This window comes from Necator americanus, chromosome V (assembly GCF_031761385.1).
Source record: "Necator americanus strain Aroian chromosome V, whole genome shotgun sequence".
Classification (NCBI taxonomy): domain Eukaryota; kingdom Metazoa; phylum Nematoda; class Chromadorea; order Rhabditida; family Ancylostomatidae; genus Necator; species Necator americanus.
In genome coordinates this window covers 35,546,335-35,561,004 of record NC_087375.1, presented here as the reverse complement: position 1 = coordinate 35,561,004, position 14,670 = coordinate 35,546,335, and the positions used below count along the sequence as shown (strand labels likewise).

At 38.1% G+C, this 14,670-nt stretch overlaps 1 protein-coding gene across 2 annotated transcripts in view; it reads right to left on the bottom strand.

Moving 5' to 3' along the window:
* Positions 1-14,670, bottom strand: part of RB195_016200 (uncharacterized protein) — a gene marked incomplete at both ends in the record, with an annotated part of 50,645 nt that extends 35,975 nt beyond the window's left edge. For both annotated transcript variants that reach the window (XM_064207247.1, XM_064207248.1), the window contains 30 exons: positions 3,449-3,601; positions 3,906-3,997; positions 6,100-6,217; positions 6,275-6,376; positions 7,162-7,242; positions 7,518-7,646; positions 7,722-7,802; positions 7,895-7,996; positions 8,064-8,214; positions 8,281-8,412; positions 8,603-8,740; positions 8,836-8,955; positions 9,161-9,244; positions 9,469-9,598; positions 9,680-9,795; positions 9,857-9,935; positions 10,051-10,172; positions 10,297-10,382; positions 10,440-10,487; positions 10,581-10,706; positions 10,814-10,931; positions 11,258-11,409; positions 11,614-11,718; positions 12,142-12,276; positions 12,377-12,475; positions 12,531-12,632; positions 12,796-12,912; positions 12,978-13,064; positions 13,140-13,226; positions 14,560-14,670. In XM_064207247.1, the coding sequence (XP_064063128.1) occupies positions 3,449-3,601; positions 3,906-3,997; positions 6,100-6,217; positions 6,275-6,376; positions 7,162-7,242; positions 7,518-7,646; positions 7,722-7,802; positions 7,895-7,996; positions 8,064-8,214; positions 8,281-8,412; positions 8,603-8,740; positions 8,836-8,955; positions 9,161-9,244; positions 9,469-9,598; positions 9,680-9,795; positions 9,857-9,935; positions 10,051-10,172; positions 10,297-10,382; positions 10,440-10,487; positions 10,581-10,706; positions 10,814-10,931; positions 11,258-11,409; positions 11,614-11,718; positions 12,142-12,276; positions 12,377-12,475; positions 12,531-12,632; positions 12,796-12,912; positions 12,978-13,064; positions 13,140-13,226; positions 14,560-14,670 (3,303 nt within the window). The remainder of the gene's footprint in view (positions 1-3,448; positions 3,602-3,905; positions 3,998-6,099; positions 6,218-6,274; positions 6,377-7,161; positions 7,243-7,517; positions 7,647-7,721; positions 7,803-7,894; positions 7,997-8,063; positions 8,215-8,280; positions 8,413-8,602; positions 8,741-8,835; positions 8,956-9,160; positions 9,245-9,468; positions 9,599-9,679; positions 9,796-9,856; positions 9,936-10,050; positions 10,173-10,296; positions 10,383-10,439; positions 10,488-10,580; positions 10,707-10,813; positions 10,932-11,257; positions 11,410-11,613; positions 11,719-12,141; positions 12,277-12,376; positions 12,476-12,530; positions 12,633-12,795; positions 12,913-12,977; positions 13,065-13,139; positions 13,227-14,559) is intronic.

The following is a 14,670-nucleotide window of genomic DNA, read 5'->3' as shown; positions in this document are numbered from 1 at the left end:
CCACCCCTACAAAAATTGATACCAATTTATCGACCCCGGAAGGATGAAAGATGAGCACCAGCACTAGCAACCTCATAAGAAATCCGAAAATTTTCGTTCCACAAATAGATGGAAGATTGAAGAGTTCTAAATAACAAAATTACTAGAACTTGCACTGTCCATACTGTAAAACATGCGCACTGACTCTTCCTCTTGGTACGAGCCAAAAAAAAAACAATAAGGTGGGTTTCACATCGATACGTTTCCTAACTCTCCTCCTTTTTCACCGAGCACGACAAAAATTTACGATTGTACTGCTGACTCATAAGCGTAAGAATATCCTCAATTATAGTGGTCATATGAGCCCACTGAGCAATGACGAATGATCGTTGAGCGCCGAGTAATGAATATAGGAAAGGAGTGCTTACTAAGTTGTTTTCTGGTGCACCACATTATCCTAGGCGGTACATTCAAACCCGTTTTTCAAAGATGCATAGCAAATTCGAATTAACGGAACGCGGTCACAATAAATCGAGAATAAAAACCAAACGAAATGTCATCTTCTCAAAAGAATTCTGAACGATCAACGACAAAGCGCAGTAGGAAAATAGCAGTTTACTATTTACTACACTTAGTCACTACATTCTGTTTTTGCATCTCTACCTCAGAAATAAACAAAATACAATATATTTCTGTCCTAAAATAGAACTTTACTACAGTACCAACTAAAGTAGAAGAATCTTAAACAATTTATTTCCTATTCAGAAGGTATCCATTGCTCTTTTCCTCATTTAAAATCCAATTTGGAGCTGAAACCACAGTTTTGCAAGCAGGGCATTGAAAACATACTTCATCAACAGCGACGCACATAAGAGTTGATCTACATTGAATTAAAAGAATAGGATGAAGCTGAATGAAGTAGAATGGAGAATTATGAAAGGAAATGCAGCAGGATCGAGCAGATAAAATAAAGCAAAAAAAGATGGAAGGAGGGGGGAAAGAAGGAAATGGGGGAGAAGGGGGGGGAGGGAAATTTTGTGGACAGATACTGAGTACAATGCAAGTACTAACGATGAGAAATGTAGAAGATGTCCTCTTAAATTTTAGCAACTTCCTGAAATCCATTCCAGGTACCATCTTTTACAAATAGTAGGTACATACGTACGTTAGTGAGCTAGAACAGAAATGAGAGTTTTAAGAAACAGACTACACCTCTATTTCATGAATATTTCGAATACCTCTATTTCATGAATACTTCGAATAAAGTCATTTGAAAAGAAGGACGGCTTAGCCGGAAGGGCACATGTGGCTGAGAAGAGTCTAATGATGCAATTAAGTTTCGAATAAAATGAGAAAAATCTGTTTACTGGTATCCTTCAACAGATTTTGAGACGAATGGAAAACATTCGTGTTCGAGAAATCAACGAGTACGATTACAATTCGTGGATCTGTGAAAAATGGATGGCTGTTCAGATTTATTCTTTTTACAAGTGAACTACTTCGTATATTTTGAATGTATATACTTTAAAATTTCAATTCAAAAGAAATCGACTTCAAGACCTATTTGATTTCTTCAATCAAACACTATAGCTTAATCCGGTATATTTTTGTTTGCTAAGCATTTTATTCAACCAGCACAATTTACCATTTCTACGAATATACCAAAATGATGGTAAAAATTCACAAATTTCACACTGTTCCAAATACAAATTTCCTGGGACGGTAGGCGATTATATCGCGCCTTTAAAAATAGATAAAATGATAAATATAATAATAAATACTAAATAATTTAAATAAATAAACAAATAATCCACAAAAAAGAAGACACCAGACATCTCTACATCATCTTTTATTTCTAATTTAGAACACATTGAAAAGAAGCACAAGCTCTTGTGACTCGCACTACAAGCTGAGTCATCATCAGGATTCCCTGAGTGCACTGCCTTCTTAAGATGTCTTATTATGAAAAGCCCGCGTGTTCTCGTAAAAGCCATTAACCACGAATGATTCTCGCAACAGGCATGAATGATCCCACATGCACTGACCCAACGCTCTTAGAAATATTCCAACTTATTCATTTGATATGCAATTACCAAAGCACGCGACGCGACGCAGAATGTCTAGACTGAAATAGTTTGTAGAATCCCAATCAGAACCGAATAGAAAAAAAATACATCTGAATACGATGACAGAGGAGAGTGAAGAGGAAAATCACCAAAGAATCTGAGACTTGACCCTTATTCAGCAGCACGACTTATGTAAGGTCAAACGACATGAAGCACGGTGCAGTAGCGTAAACAGCTGCGCTCGAACCGGTGCGGCGAAGCACAGCGGTTAGAATCCAGCGGGGACCCTTGCCGGCACCATTCCTCGCTGTATTTGGCAATGGTCCCACCTCGACTCCAGCCATCATCTCCACCGCATCGCTTCGACCGCAGCCGCTTACGCAAATGCGCTGTGTTTCACATCGTTTTGACCCTACTATACTCACACTGATGGAGTTTTCCGGCGAATTGTGTGTCATGTGACATAATTCCTACAAATACATAAAGATCTAAACCATGGCTTCTGAATTCCCATTATTTTACTCACTTAATTCAGCCTTCACCTACAAACACCTCCAACAAAACTACTTCTTCTACTGGTTTTAATTTTTGGTCCCCGCTGAGTTGGTCCAGGAGTAGATTTTTAAAATAAAATTGAATCACCTTCTCAAAAAAATTCCAGGATTACAGTAGTCCGTGGATTCATAGATCGTTCATTGTTTTTTCTAGGGTTGCAGCAAAATCACACGATTACAGAAACTAATAGGCTTAGGACTTATCCGAATGATTAACGTAAATACAACACCAGACGGATTTGTAAAAGTCGGTAAGTCATAAACGCGCATCCACAGATAAAGACTACGATTCTACAAAGCAATCCACTTGATCATGCCTTATGACTACACTGTAACAACATAAACAAAATCTCAGCAAAAACAGCTTAGTGGAGCTGGAGGCGATCAAATCAATTTAATCATAATTTTTTATTATTGCTCGACAGCAGTTGTCGTTTCCCGGAGGTTCTTTCCCATGTGGAAAGCGATGCGACCGTAGGAGCGTGATCAAAAAAAAAAAAAAAAAAAAACACTAGCAATAGCTTTCAGATGTGAACGGCTTCTCACTAACTTTAAAATGAAATCTAATTCACTTCTCATGTTTAAAAAAAATGAAGATTGGTGGAGGTTCCATCTATCCGGAATCAAGATTATTCAATTGCTTTTCTCCCATGTTTTTTATTCATTATCCATTCCCAGAATAACGCAAAAAGTAAAGGGACCCCCAGAATTTCACCTTCAGATTCACCTCTTTACCATATGTACTTTTCCTTATTGCACAAAAACAGTAAGAGGTGAAAGTCTCAATATCACCATAGTACTAAATCTCCTAACATTTTCAAATGCATCTTGAAACCAGATTAAACGCACCCGAATGCTCTTCTCCACTTGCAATGCATACGGTTGATTCTGGTACATTTGAATCTCACGGATCAGGTCGGATATGCGGCGACACTTCAGGAACTGGACTAACACTCTTTTGTTGGACGCTGGAGGAGACTGAGGATCGTAAGAATCCTGCAACTACAAGAAAAAAAGAACACTCTGCTTTGAACTTGACTATTCACTATGGTCGAAAAGCAGCGAATCTAACACAACCACTTACATAGAACTAATTGAGAAGCAATTTTTAGAAATAAAAAAGGACCACAATATTTTTCCGCAAAATTAAAAATAGCCAGACCTATTTGATTTTCCCAAATCTGCCCACAAACACGAAAAAATTTAATATACTTAGTCGGAGATACACCAAAAACTTCAATTCATGCCTATAATTTCCGATTTCAACGATTCAAAATCGAAACGATTATGCAAAGCAGCAACTTACCGAACGTGGGACCTCAGTTGACGTTCCACCGGGAGATTTCACAAAGGTGCTGTTACCGGCTTCGAAGAAAAAAATGTTCGATAGATAGTGTCCTAAAAAAATCCATGTTAGAACATATTTTTGAGGAAAACTCAGTTATTGCTGAGTACACATGTCATCGTTCCTGAAGAAGAGTGAGGTGTCAGTTACTAAGTAGTGTAGATGAAATAAGGTATGTGTATCAATCTGATTCCAACAATAACTTCTAATATGCTTGTGGATAGAAAAAGGGGACTGGGAAGCAGGCATATATTTAACTTTCACATCCGCTTTCTAATATTAAGGGAATTGTTGAAAGACGTAAGAGACGTTACTTGGATGCAGTTCATATTCACTGCATCCGTGTAATGGCATAAATTTATTCAGCCTTTGAAAGTTTCACGCCATATACACTTACATCCACACTTCACGGCCTTCTTAGACATTCCGGACTGGGACGTTATGTCTCATGATGTGTGCTGACTCATTCGGCCTATAAATCTACTGGCCACCTACGAGGAGAGAACTTCGAAGAATGTTCTTCATATTTACTACGTCTTGCCTCTTTCATTGCCAAATATTCGAGCTTTTTACAAGAGGAATGGAGAAAGTTTGCAGGAGATGAGCGCATATACTTCATAACTAATTTCCCGTCTTTAAGCCAAGCTCCTTTCCGCCTTTGCAGCACATTTCTACAATTTCCCTAACGTGTAGAGAACATATGTACAACAAAATGATCCGAAATGAATTATTTCAAAAAATAACCGTTGTCCTTTCCAAAAGTATGACACAATTCGCGTTACTTTCACTCCTGACAAAATAACTCAAAATCTTATTCTGGTGAAGATAAAATTGAAAATCTAGAAAGCGATAAATCGGGTCCAAAAATCTCGGAAAACTAGAATCCGAAAAAATTAGCGTACACGGAGATGGCTCGACAATTTTGCAAAACAAATGGCAATCAGACCAGAAATACAACACTCCAGAAACGGTAACCTTATATTGACGTGAGAAACCAGAAGACCAGAATTTGGGGCAATTTTTTACTCTCGCAACATTAAAGGGAGCGGATCACGCACTCTACGTTTTCCCAGGGTTTCCATACCACGTCACCCTGGAAAAACGTAGAGTTCGAGTTGTAGATTACGGAAATAATCGTGGGTCCGCTCATCGTCTCCTGATTGTCGTGGACAACGGCATGGAAGACGGCATTTTTTCCTACAAAATCCATCCTTGTACAACCGCCGCATCCACGAGCGAACGGTCAAAGATCAACGAACTTTCCTCACCTGTCTATTCAAGTGAAACCAATAAATTCTGAAAAGATCGGAGCGTGTACAAGGGTGCGCGTACCTCGTAGGAACAAAATCGGTTCCCTCGCCGTTTTTTAGGACGACTAAGGGGAAACTGAGTGGGGCCACACTCGTTTCTAATCTACAACCCGGACATTACGTTTTCCCTGAGGTTTCCGTACCATACGTTGCCTTTAAAGCAACTCTTTCGACTCTTCAAACTCACACATTAAATTTTTGAAGATAGTCAATAGAAAAATGGGTGCCATAAATTTACTCTGTGCGAACTCATTCCAGTAACTTCATCATTCTCGAATTTAAACACACATCTACAAGAAAAACAGGGACTTGTTCAAAAATAAAGTTCATGGTAATTCTCAGATGAACTCCAGTCCAACTAATTGAGTCCGCAAGAAAATAGCCTTCGAAGCATATTTTCACGAAAAAAAAGCCTCATTGCCTCTTTTGGTGGCAGCCACAAAACTAAAAAAAGCATATAGACGCGCTAGGATGCAATGGAAATGACTACATATATTTCCGAAATTGCATCAGAATCAGCAGTACTACGTAGAAGAGTAATTAGCACCACTGCAACGCTTGAAAGTTGTCTCTATCCTAATATGAGACAGCTGCAAGAGCAAAAGCACGATGTGTCATAGTCGTGGAAAATTGGATACTGGAAATTGTGGATACGAAAAAAGCATGAGCTGAGTCACGGAAGCCTCGAAACAAAACACTCATTTATATGGCGAAAACACATGTGACTCAATATCTCTTGTTGGCCATGCCCTCACATGTGAATCAGCTTTCATGTCTGCTACTTGCTCAAAACAAAATACCGTACTCAGAAATGGAGCTCAAGAAAATAAACCAATAAAACCTGCCAAAAAATGGCACGCAGGGAGGATTGATGGACTGAATCCGCTTCTGCATTTCTATATACCGCGGTTCGCACAGCTTTGTGAAACGATCGTAGGTTTTCACCTTCTCGTGATCTAGCCGCTGAAATACGAAATGCAATAAGGTTTCAAATGGGTTCCCACAAAAAAGTAAAATTACCTCCCAACACCATGAAAGTCTGTGAACGCACGCTGAATTCAAAGCTGATTGGAAGGCAACTAAGCCTGTGAAGTTATGCAGCTCCTCAAACACTGACATCACCTAAATAAAGGTATTCGAAATAATAATTTCCTCTATTGCAAAAATTCATGGGTTACAATTCGTCCGCATTTTGCGCTAGCCGTCGCAAAAAGCAGTAAGAAATGAAATGACCTTAAATTTGATCTCATTTCAAATATAATGTACAGTGTAACGACAGTGAACGCCAGAAAGGCCAAAACGTAGTCAAGCGAAGCGAACTGGAAATAAGGTTGAGGCACCCAAATGCGCTTTCCGGAACAAAAACTAGGAACATCTTTGCAGAGTGTAAGGCAAAAGGCAAAAAGAGTATACGCAATGTCAAAACAGGTCGTTAATATCCATAATCCAAAACTATCGTACGGTAATAATAAAACAGCACTAATTGCACTTCCCAAGCATCTATTTTCTAATTTAGTAAAAATTATTTGCACTGAGGATTTGTACGCAGAGTTGAGGAACCTCCGTTCCCCTAAATCAAGACTTAATCCTGCATTATTTCATATACTATGGGTAGAAGATCCTTAAGGATCCCAGATATAAGCAATCTCTTACGAACTGAAAGAAAACTATGCTAAGGAAGAAATTCTAGCCTATTCGGACTTCAGTAGTGAGGTATACATCACTTACCAGCGATGCAAAGACAAAAACTTGCAACAAAAAAAAAAGATAAAGTACGTGCAAGAAAATTTTAAGTACATAAAAAAACTGTAAGAGCGAAAAGTAGAGCACGTGTGGATAGAATCGACAGCCGGTCTCAGTCAGTTTTTTGTTCTCTTAAAGAGCTTTCCACATAAACTTTCAATTACCTCTAGGACTCGAGCAAACATTGCTACTCGCTCTTCTAGTGATTCCGTTTCGACAATCGACCTGGACACCCAATAAGTGAGCTGTAAAAAAAAAAGGGTAAAAAGAAAAAACCATCTGAGTAACCTAAAAAAGCGATTAAAAAAATTAGAATTATGAAAAAAAAATCTCGTCATTTTTCGTTTCGTTTCGTTTCTCTAGCAAATGCATGCTGAGCAGCTAAAGCCATTCTTATAAAGAAGAACTAATTCGTACAAGAACTAAGTAAGTACAAACGATCTCCAAAAAAAAAAAGAGAAACAGTTACTCGTAATCTTCATTTCTATCAAAAAAAAAAGTAGCTGCAGGTAAATCTGACCAATGTGGAATGATCCGTGAGTTTCAACAGTTGAGGACTCCTTCTATATTTGTCATGTTTCGTCCAAGCAGCTCCAACTAGTTCGATAGGTTTTATAGCTCGATATAGATCAAAATGAAGTAGTGTGAGCTGAAAAGCAAGACAAACAACAGTACTCCTGTAAGACAGATAAGACATATTTACCCCTTTAGACCAGATCATTACCTGTCTGCCGATTTCCAACGGGTGCAACGTGAGAAGGTCATAATTGGCTACATCTCCCTGCTTGGCGGCATGCCAAACAATCTAAAACTCAAATGAAAAATACTGTTATGAGATACTAAAACTTCAAAAACTTCAGTACTCAGAGGCTACAACAACTAAACGCTGCAACAAACCTCAGGTTTCTTTGGTTGAAATGCATTTGTATCTTCAAAATCAAAAGCCGTGTTCACGTGACCTTCAGAATCCTGCTGTTTTTGCTTCTTTTCAATGAGGGTCTGAAAAACAAGTTTGCAGGCAATAAAACAGCATGAATCACGCAATTACATGAATTTAAAAACAAACAATGATATTCTTGCAGAACTTCTTGTGCTGATTGGTTAACTTCTGATCGCATGAACTCTGCAGGAAACGTTCCAATGCTTCCAGTAGCGTTGGATCATTTTCGAAGTCATACCAATGATTTTTAACCCATTGATGCATAACGCTCAACACTCTACAAAAGATTAAATCTATATTATATTTGATCTTCGCCGACTGGCGCAATCCCATAAACACTCACCTCCTTTGTATTGGCCTCTCGTACTCTTTACGAAAACGTTGATAACTTTGTTCATTGTAGGCAGAAAACATGGTACCACTAGACAAGCCATGTGACTGCACCGTGTCATAGCGACCAGCAAGTGGACCACCTCTAAAAAAAGAAACCGACTGGTGTTAGCCATAAGCGCATAGCAGTGACGTAGAAAATTCAACACGGGACACATGAAGTCAGAAATGTTTGAGTGAAACTACATTGCAGAGCAATACGTTCCCTAGTGAACCAATTTAAATAACACCACGCATCACTTTAAACGAACATATTTCTATCCAAAGCATCTCACCTCATCTCTTGATTTTGCAGGAGCTTATTGGGGATTGGTACATTGAATCTCTCGATAAGCATCTCTAGCAACTCGCTAGGTGTACAAAAAGAACGATACGATATAAGGAAAGTCTGCACGTATTTGTTGTCGGTGTATCTGCAAGTTTAATGTATGAAACTACTTTAATACTGCTATAGCGCCGCAGTTTCAAAATATATGCAATTGTCCAATTTGCAAAAAAAAACACTTACTGATGGTACGTCAATCGCTCGACAAGTTTCAGCACGGTACCATTTTTTACAACAGGAATTCCACTACTAGATGTGTAATCCTCGAACGAAATGTTCTCTTCCGAATCAGGTTCTGCAAACCTGTAAGAGGTGAACTCAAAGAACTAGTGAGAAATACAATGCACCAGGCAACACCAAATGCGAAAACCTGGAAAAACCGAAAATTACGATTTATAAAAACTGAACAATCGGCAAAAACAAAACTTATTCATTATTTCTGAAGTGGGTTTCCTCCCAAAAAAAAAGACTGAGAGATTAAAATAAAAGACAACTAAAAGAAACTTGCCTGTACTGTTCTGGTCCTGGGGTGACCAGTGGAATACGCTTTGCTTCCTCCTTCTCGTACCCATCGAGAACACGATCAAGCAAGCTATGAACGATTCTTTTCACTACATTCAAATCTTTTCCTCCAAAAACGTGATCGAAGTAATTACGTCACATTAAACTGCATATGCGCAAACATTTATATTAATCAAACAAAATTTTCGACATAAATCACAGTACCAAAGGTTTTGGGCAGAGTTTTATATCTAGGAAAAATAAGAAATAACGTGAAACAAATAAAAGGATAAGATATTGGTAATAGATAGCAACCTCTTCGTATTTACAGTAACCAAAGCTGACATCCAGTCTGTCTTTTCTTCAGCTGTTTTGCAAATCATTGTGAAAGTTCGAGTCGTGTCTGGCTTTTCTCTAGACTCTAATCGAAATGAGTGTCGCAAAACTGCAAACAGAATCAGTCACTGACATCAAATGTGAACAAAAGTGCTGCATGAGCATGAATCAAAGGTAAATCCATACTCACCTTCACTATCTTCTATGTCAACAATATCCATAAGGTTCACAGTTATGCGCTCTTTGAATTTGTAAGCTTTGTGTTTCTTACAAAGTACAAGCAGATGATCAAATAAAAACAGATGCCTGAAAGAAATAGCTTGAAGATTTTCATGAGGACAATCGATAGTTTTAATGAGAAAAACACCTTTCTGTTTTCCATCTGCCTTTCCTAATAATTTCTGGTGAGAAGGTAAGCGAAGGTCGAACCATTTGCAAATCTCCTTCTGAAAACGTTTTACTGACAGAAATTCAGCGTAATGTAAAGCAAAATGAAGATTGTAATTAAAAAAAAAGAATTGTACAATTAGATAAGAAGTAACACTGCCAAGTTACACTTACGCTTAATAAGTTCAGAGCACGTCTTTCCAATCGGGTTACCTTCGAAGCCATCGATACTCTTTTGAATCTCTTGAATCCGACTAAGCTGCGAAATTCTGGAGTCGTAGCGATTGAAAAGCTCCCTAAAAGGTAAAATCGACCTCAAACGCCGACAATCCTTCGAATATTCTAGAAAAGATGGTAGAAAAGATGATATAGGGCAGTCGTGTATGAACGATTGTGAAAACTAGATCAACAAGGGCTCACGATCGATTTTTAATCACCGCCATGTCGTTATGGTCAAACATCTGTTCTAGCTGGTTGCCAACTGTTGTGAGATATAATTTCGAATTCTGAAAACAGAATATCACCACGTTAATTAAACCACGTCCTTTGAACCGATGTCTTACTTGTAATTCGGTCCTGTCATCCTCATTCTGTGTATACCTCAGAAGTTTCTGAAAGATCAAATATGATATGATTCGTCTTCCATTCCAAAACCACCTTTCCATGTGAAGCGAAGAAGAGCAAACAATTACTGCATGACTCACATTCACATATTCTATGTAACGGAAGAAATGTATGAGAGGCGCATGTAGAAGCGTTGGGAGTACATATTTCATTGCTAATCGAAAAGTAGGTCCATCTAGGGATACGCTGTACGACCGATCGTCACTCTAAACAAACAAATTACTGTGATTTTCCAAAACAGCCCCTCCCCCTCCCCCTCAAAGTTATTCCACTAACAAAAAAAGGAAACAGAAAACAAACATAAACAAATTACATCGAATAAGGAAGTGTATCTCTTGTTCTCCAGTAACTCTTCAATTGTCTTAGTTATAACAGGTGTCAGTAGCTGCTCTGGCTCGTCGTCGCGTCCCCGCTTCATGTAAGCCACATAGCTGAAAACAAACAAAGTTCTTCTACACTGACATTTTACTGTTGAAAAATTATCACACATTTTATTCACCACAAAACATCCGACTAACTAAGGGTGAAAACCTAGCAACGTTTCATGCAAGGTTTTGACGGTAGAAAACAAAAACGAAAATAGAAAATAATCAGGATGTACTTGTAATGGATATTGACGGGAAACTTTCCAACCGAAGGTGGAATTATTACTGTATAATACAGCTTTGAGAGCAAATAATTGACAAATAGCGCGGGGTACATTAATATAAAAAAAGACATAAATGAAAAGGAAAAAGGGAAAAGTCAAACAGCTCACCCATCAAATTCATACGCTTCGGCTAATTCCCACAAACCCATTCCAATACATGGAGAGTCGCTCATCTCAATGGAATCTTCTAATGTTCGCTCCATTTTCATAGTCAACTCGTGAACCTCCGAGAGATTTCCAAAGAGGAGACGAAGGTAAATCTAAACATGTCATCTGAATCGTTTTTTCGCTAACTCACCTTGGCTCTGTGCGCATTGAGTTTTGTATTTTCAAAACTCACATAATTCGCAATTTATATGTTTCTGTTCGCTAAACAATAGTCGCAGCTTTTCAGAAGAAAGGCTCTTATCCCATCAAAGAGAGAAGACAACAGGTATATAAAAAGGGTTACTTTAAGGACAAACCTTATCTTCATCCTGGAGAGCGGATTCTAACCTTCGTCTAAACACATTGACCTGATTCAACTCTCGCAGGTACAATCTTTCCTCTTTCAGAAAATCACTAGCAATCTGGAAGCAAAATTATAATACAGTATTCTCCCCATCCTTGTTAGATTTTCTGAGACTCCAAATCCTATAATCTACTGCTTTTGATATCATTTTGGAAATTTTGTATTCTTGCCAAAAATCCAAGAAACTCCCTTATAACACGGCTAACGTATCGGTTACACTAGTTCTACTTCATCAAAGGTACGGTGTCAGCTTTTCCTTGCAACCAAACAACTTCAAAAATGGAAATAGGACCTAGAGGGACAGAAGCAGCTCAGTTGACAGATAACAATCGATCTCATCTATTCAGGTTATAATGAACTCGAATTAGTTGGTAATTAATTGACCTCGTGTGAGAAAACATAAAAAAGTTCATCAAAGTTAAATCATCATGTCCCTTAAAATTAGAAAAGATTACATAAGAAAATTCGTGAACTTTCTCACCGACTCATAACTGGTGTTTTGCTCTTTCTCATCATCAGATTCATCCAGATCAAATTCATAGAAATTCGACAGGAAGCCACCTGGTGACTGATCATCCTCGTCGTTTCTCAACGAGTTCGAGAGCTGCATCAACGCCTGTAACATATTCATACGACCCTTACTAGAACTTTTGGATAATGTGCCTGACAGGAAGCAGAAAATTAGCATTCTTACAAAAATGCTGGTAATATCCAACCTTGTCAGCACTGAGGGCTATCTTTAAATTCTGTAGATTGATCTTCATATCGGAGTTACGTATATTCTTCACATAATTTCCCGTCCATTTCATAATATCCTTTAAAAACACAATTAAACAGAGAAACGGAATGATAAGCCTCGAAAAGTTCCACCTCTGAAATCCCTTCGCATATCGCAATAAGATAGTATGACATCTTATCAATTTCTTTATCTTTTTCTCGATCCTTTTTGTCTTTCTCTCGACCAAGATTGTCCTAAGAAAATCAAAGGAATAAGTTCTTCAAGAACGATCTACTACAAAACAAAACTCCAGAAATTCCCTCAATGAAACGTATGATGATAAACCACTGAAAGAGTGGTTAGCGTCAAACGAAGAAGGTAGCAAAACAGGTAAAGAGTTCGGGAATCAGAACAAACCTTTATGATGGAAGACATCTTGTGGTGTAGATCATGCGGCAATCGAGAACCTCCAAACCTTCCCGGATGGAATTTCCGACTACTTGCAGTATGGTTGTACATAGCATCCCAAGCATCCTCAAAAAAGAAACATAACCACAGAAAATGAAGTTTGAAGAAATACGCCACCAAAAGCGCCTAACCCTTGTAATCCAGTGACATGATACCGGGAAAAGTCTGCGAGCCGCCTTATCCATATCCACAACACTAACTGATTTCTGGTCCAAGATCTGATGTTCAAAAATAATAATAAAGGGAGCACGAAGAGACATCAGGGGACGTCTTTCTCTTGCGAAAATTCTTACTTCGTTGACAATCTGGGTGATGAGATCCTTGATGTGCAGCACAGCATCATGGTCAATTGCCATACCAGGGTGTACTGTACCACACAACTGTAACAGAGTAGTAGAGAACAATAATTTAAACGCCCAAGAAGAGAAACAGAGAATGAAATTTTAAAAAAATCTTTTTTGGATTTCGTATCAGTGAAGTATGAACATCTCTCTCATTCCACAATCTCGTATTGGAAAGAAGCAGAAAAGATGAGGGCCTGTGTGTATTTTCAAAGCCAAAAGTGCAACCTAAGTGCCTTTTTGATTTAATTACCACGAAGATATTCTTTGTAACCATATTTTCGCAACAAGAGTAAAAAGTAAAGGAGACGGCAGTAAATTGGTATATCTACAGACTTATGAGCCAAACAAGTAATCTAAGGAAATGTAAAGCGGTAAAGATAGGAGATGAAAATACGGCAACCGGTGTTACTAAAAATTCGAAAAAAAGAAATGCTTGGTCATGATACTTGAAAGGTCCAGTACTCTTTAAGGGTTAAGTTTAACAAAAGAATGTACTTGCCAAAGCCAACGAGTTTCCGTGCAATAATTACGTGAAAAGATTATATTTTTGTCAGGTACAATTTACAATCTTCTAAGAAAAGATGGTTAAATTGCAGCATACAGACAGCTATATGTAGTAATAGTTAACGCATTGGTTTCTCATTTGTGCATAAGATTATATTCTTAGTTATAGTTTACAATACTGCTCATCTGGAGAAAACAAAAAATCAACAAATTAAAATCTTCTTTATCCTCCTTTTCAAACCGTAAAAGACGCGGATGACCCAACATGTTTCCTAAACCACAAACGAACTCTAAATCTTTTCAAGCCCTTCCATCATTTCCGCTAGTAATGAACCATTAAACGTAGTAAAGTTCGCTTTGGTGTCCTATTACACAATTACAAGCTGTCATTATGCGCTAACATCGATATGGGTGGCATCAATCACTACTTAACACATCCAGTCACAACGACCGTTATTGATCCGCAAGATGGGCACGCAACAATCCTACTTGACAGATCGATATAAGAAGCGATGGAACCCCGAGAACGTCTGAGAGGTCTCAATTACTTTAACCGAAATCTTTGATGACGTCATTTTAAGTTACTCTAAAAACAAAAAGTGAGTGCAAACTAATGAACACTTCGAAAAAAGTGCAAAGTCAAATTGATCTCCGCCATAAAAATTCGTATATAAAACATGGGACTGGAGAATTTCGATTTCCTTACAATTCATCCGTTGATTAAAGCAAAAAAGTCCGGTTCGTAGAAAATTAACACGAAAAAATGGAACTTTCCGCAAAAAATCAGATTTTATGGTTCTATGAGCTCCTTATCTAGAATCTACATGCAAACCTAAAATTTGCAGCAATAATCCTAAATACTTACCTGATAAATTCGTTCGACGAAAATATTAGCCCAAGCATTTTGACCCGCTGTTAGGCGACTGCTGGCGATTGAGGAACTATCACAATTGGAATGTGGGCTCATAGGAATCAT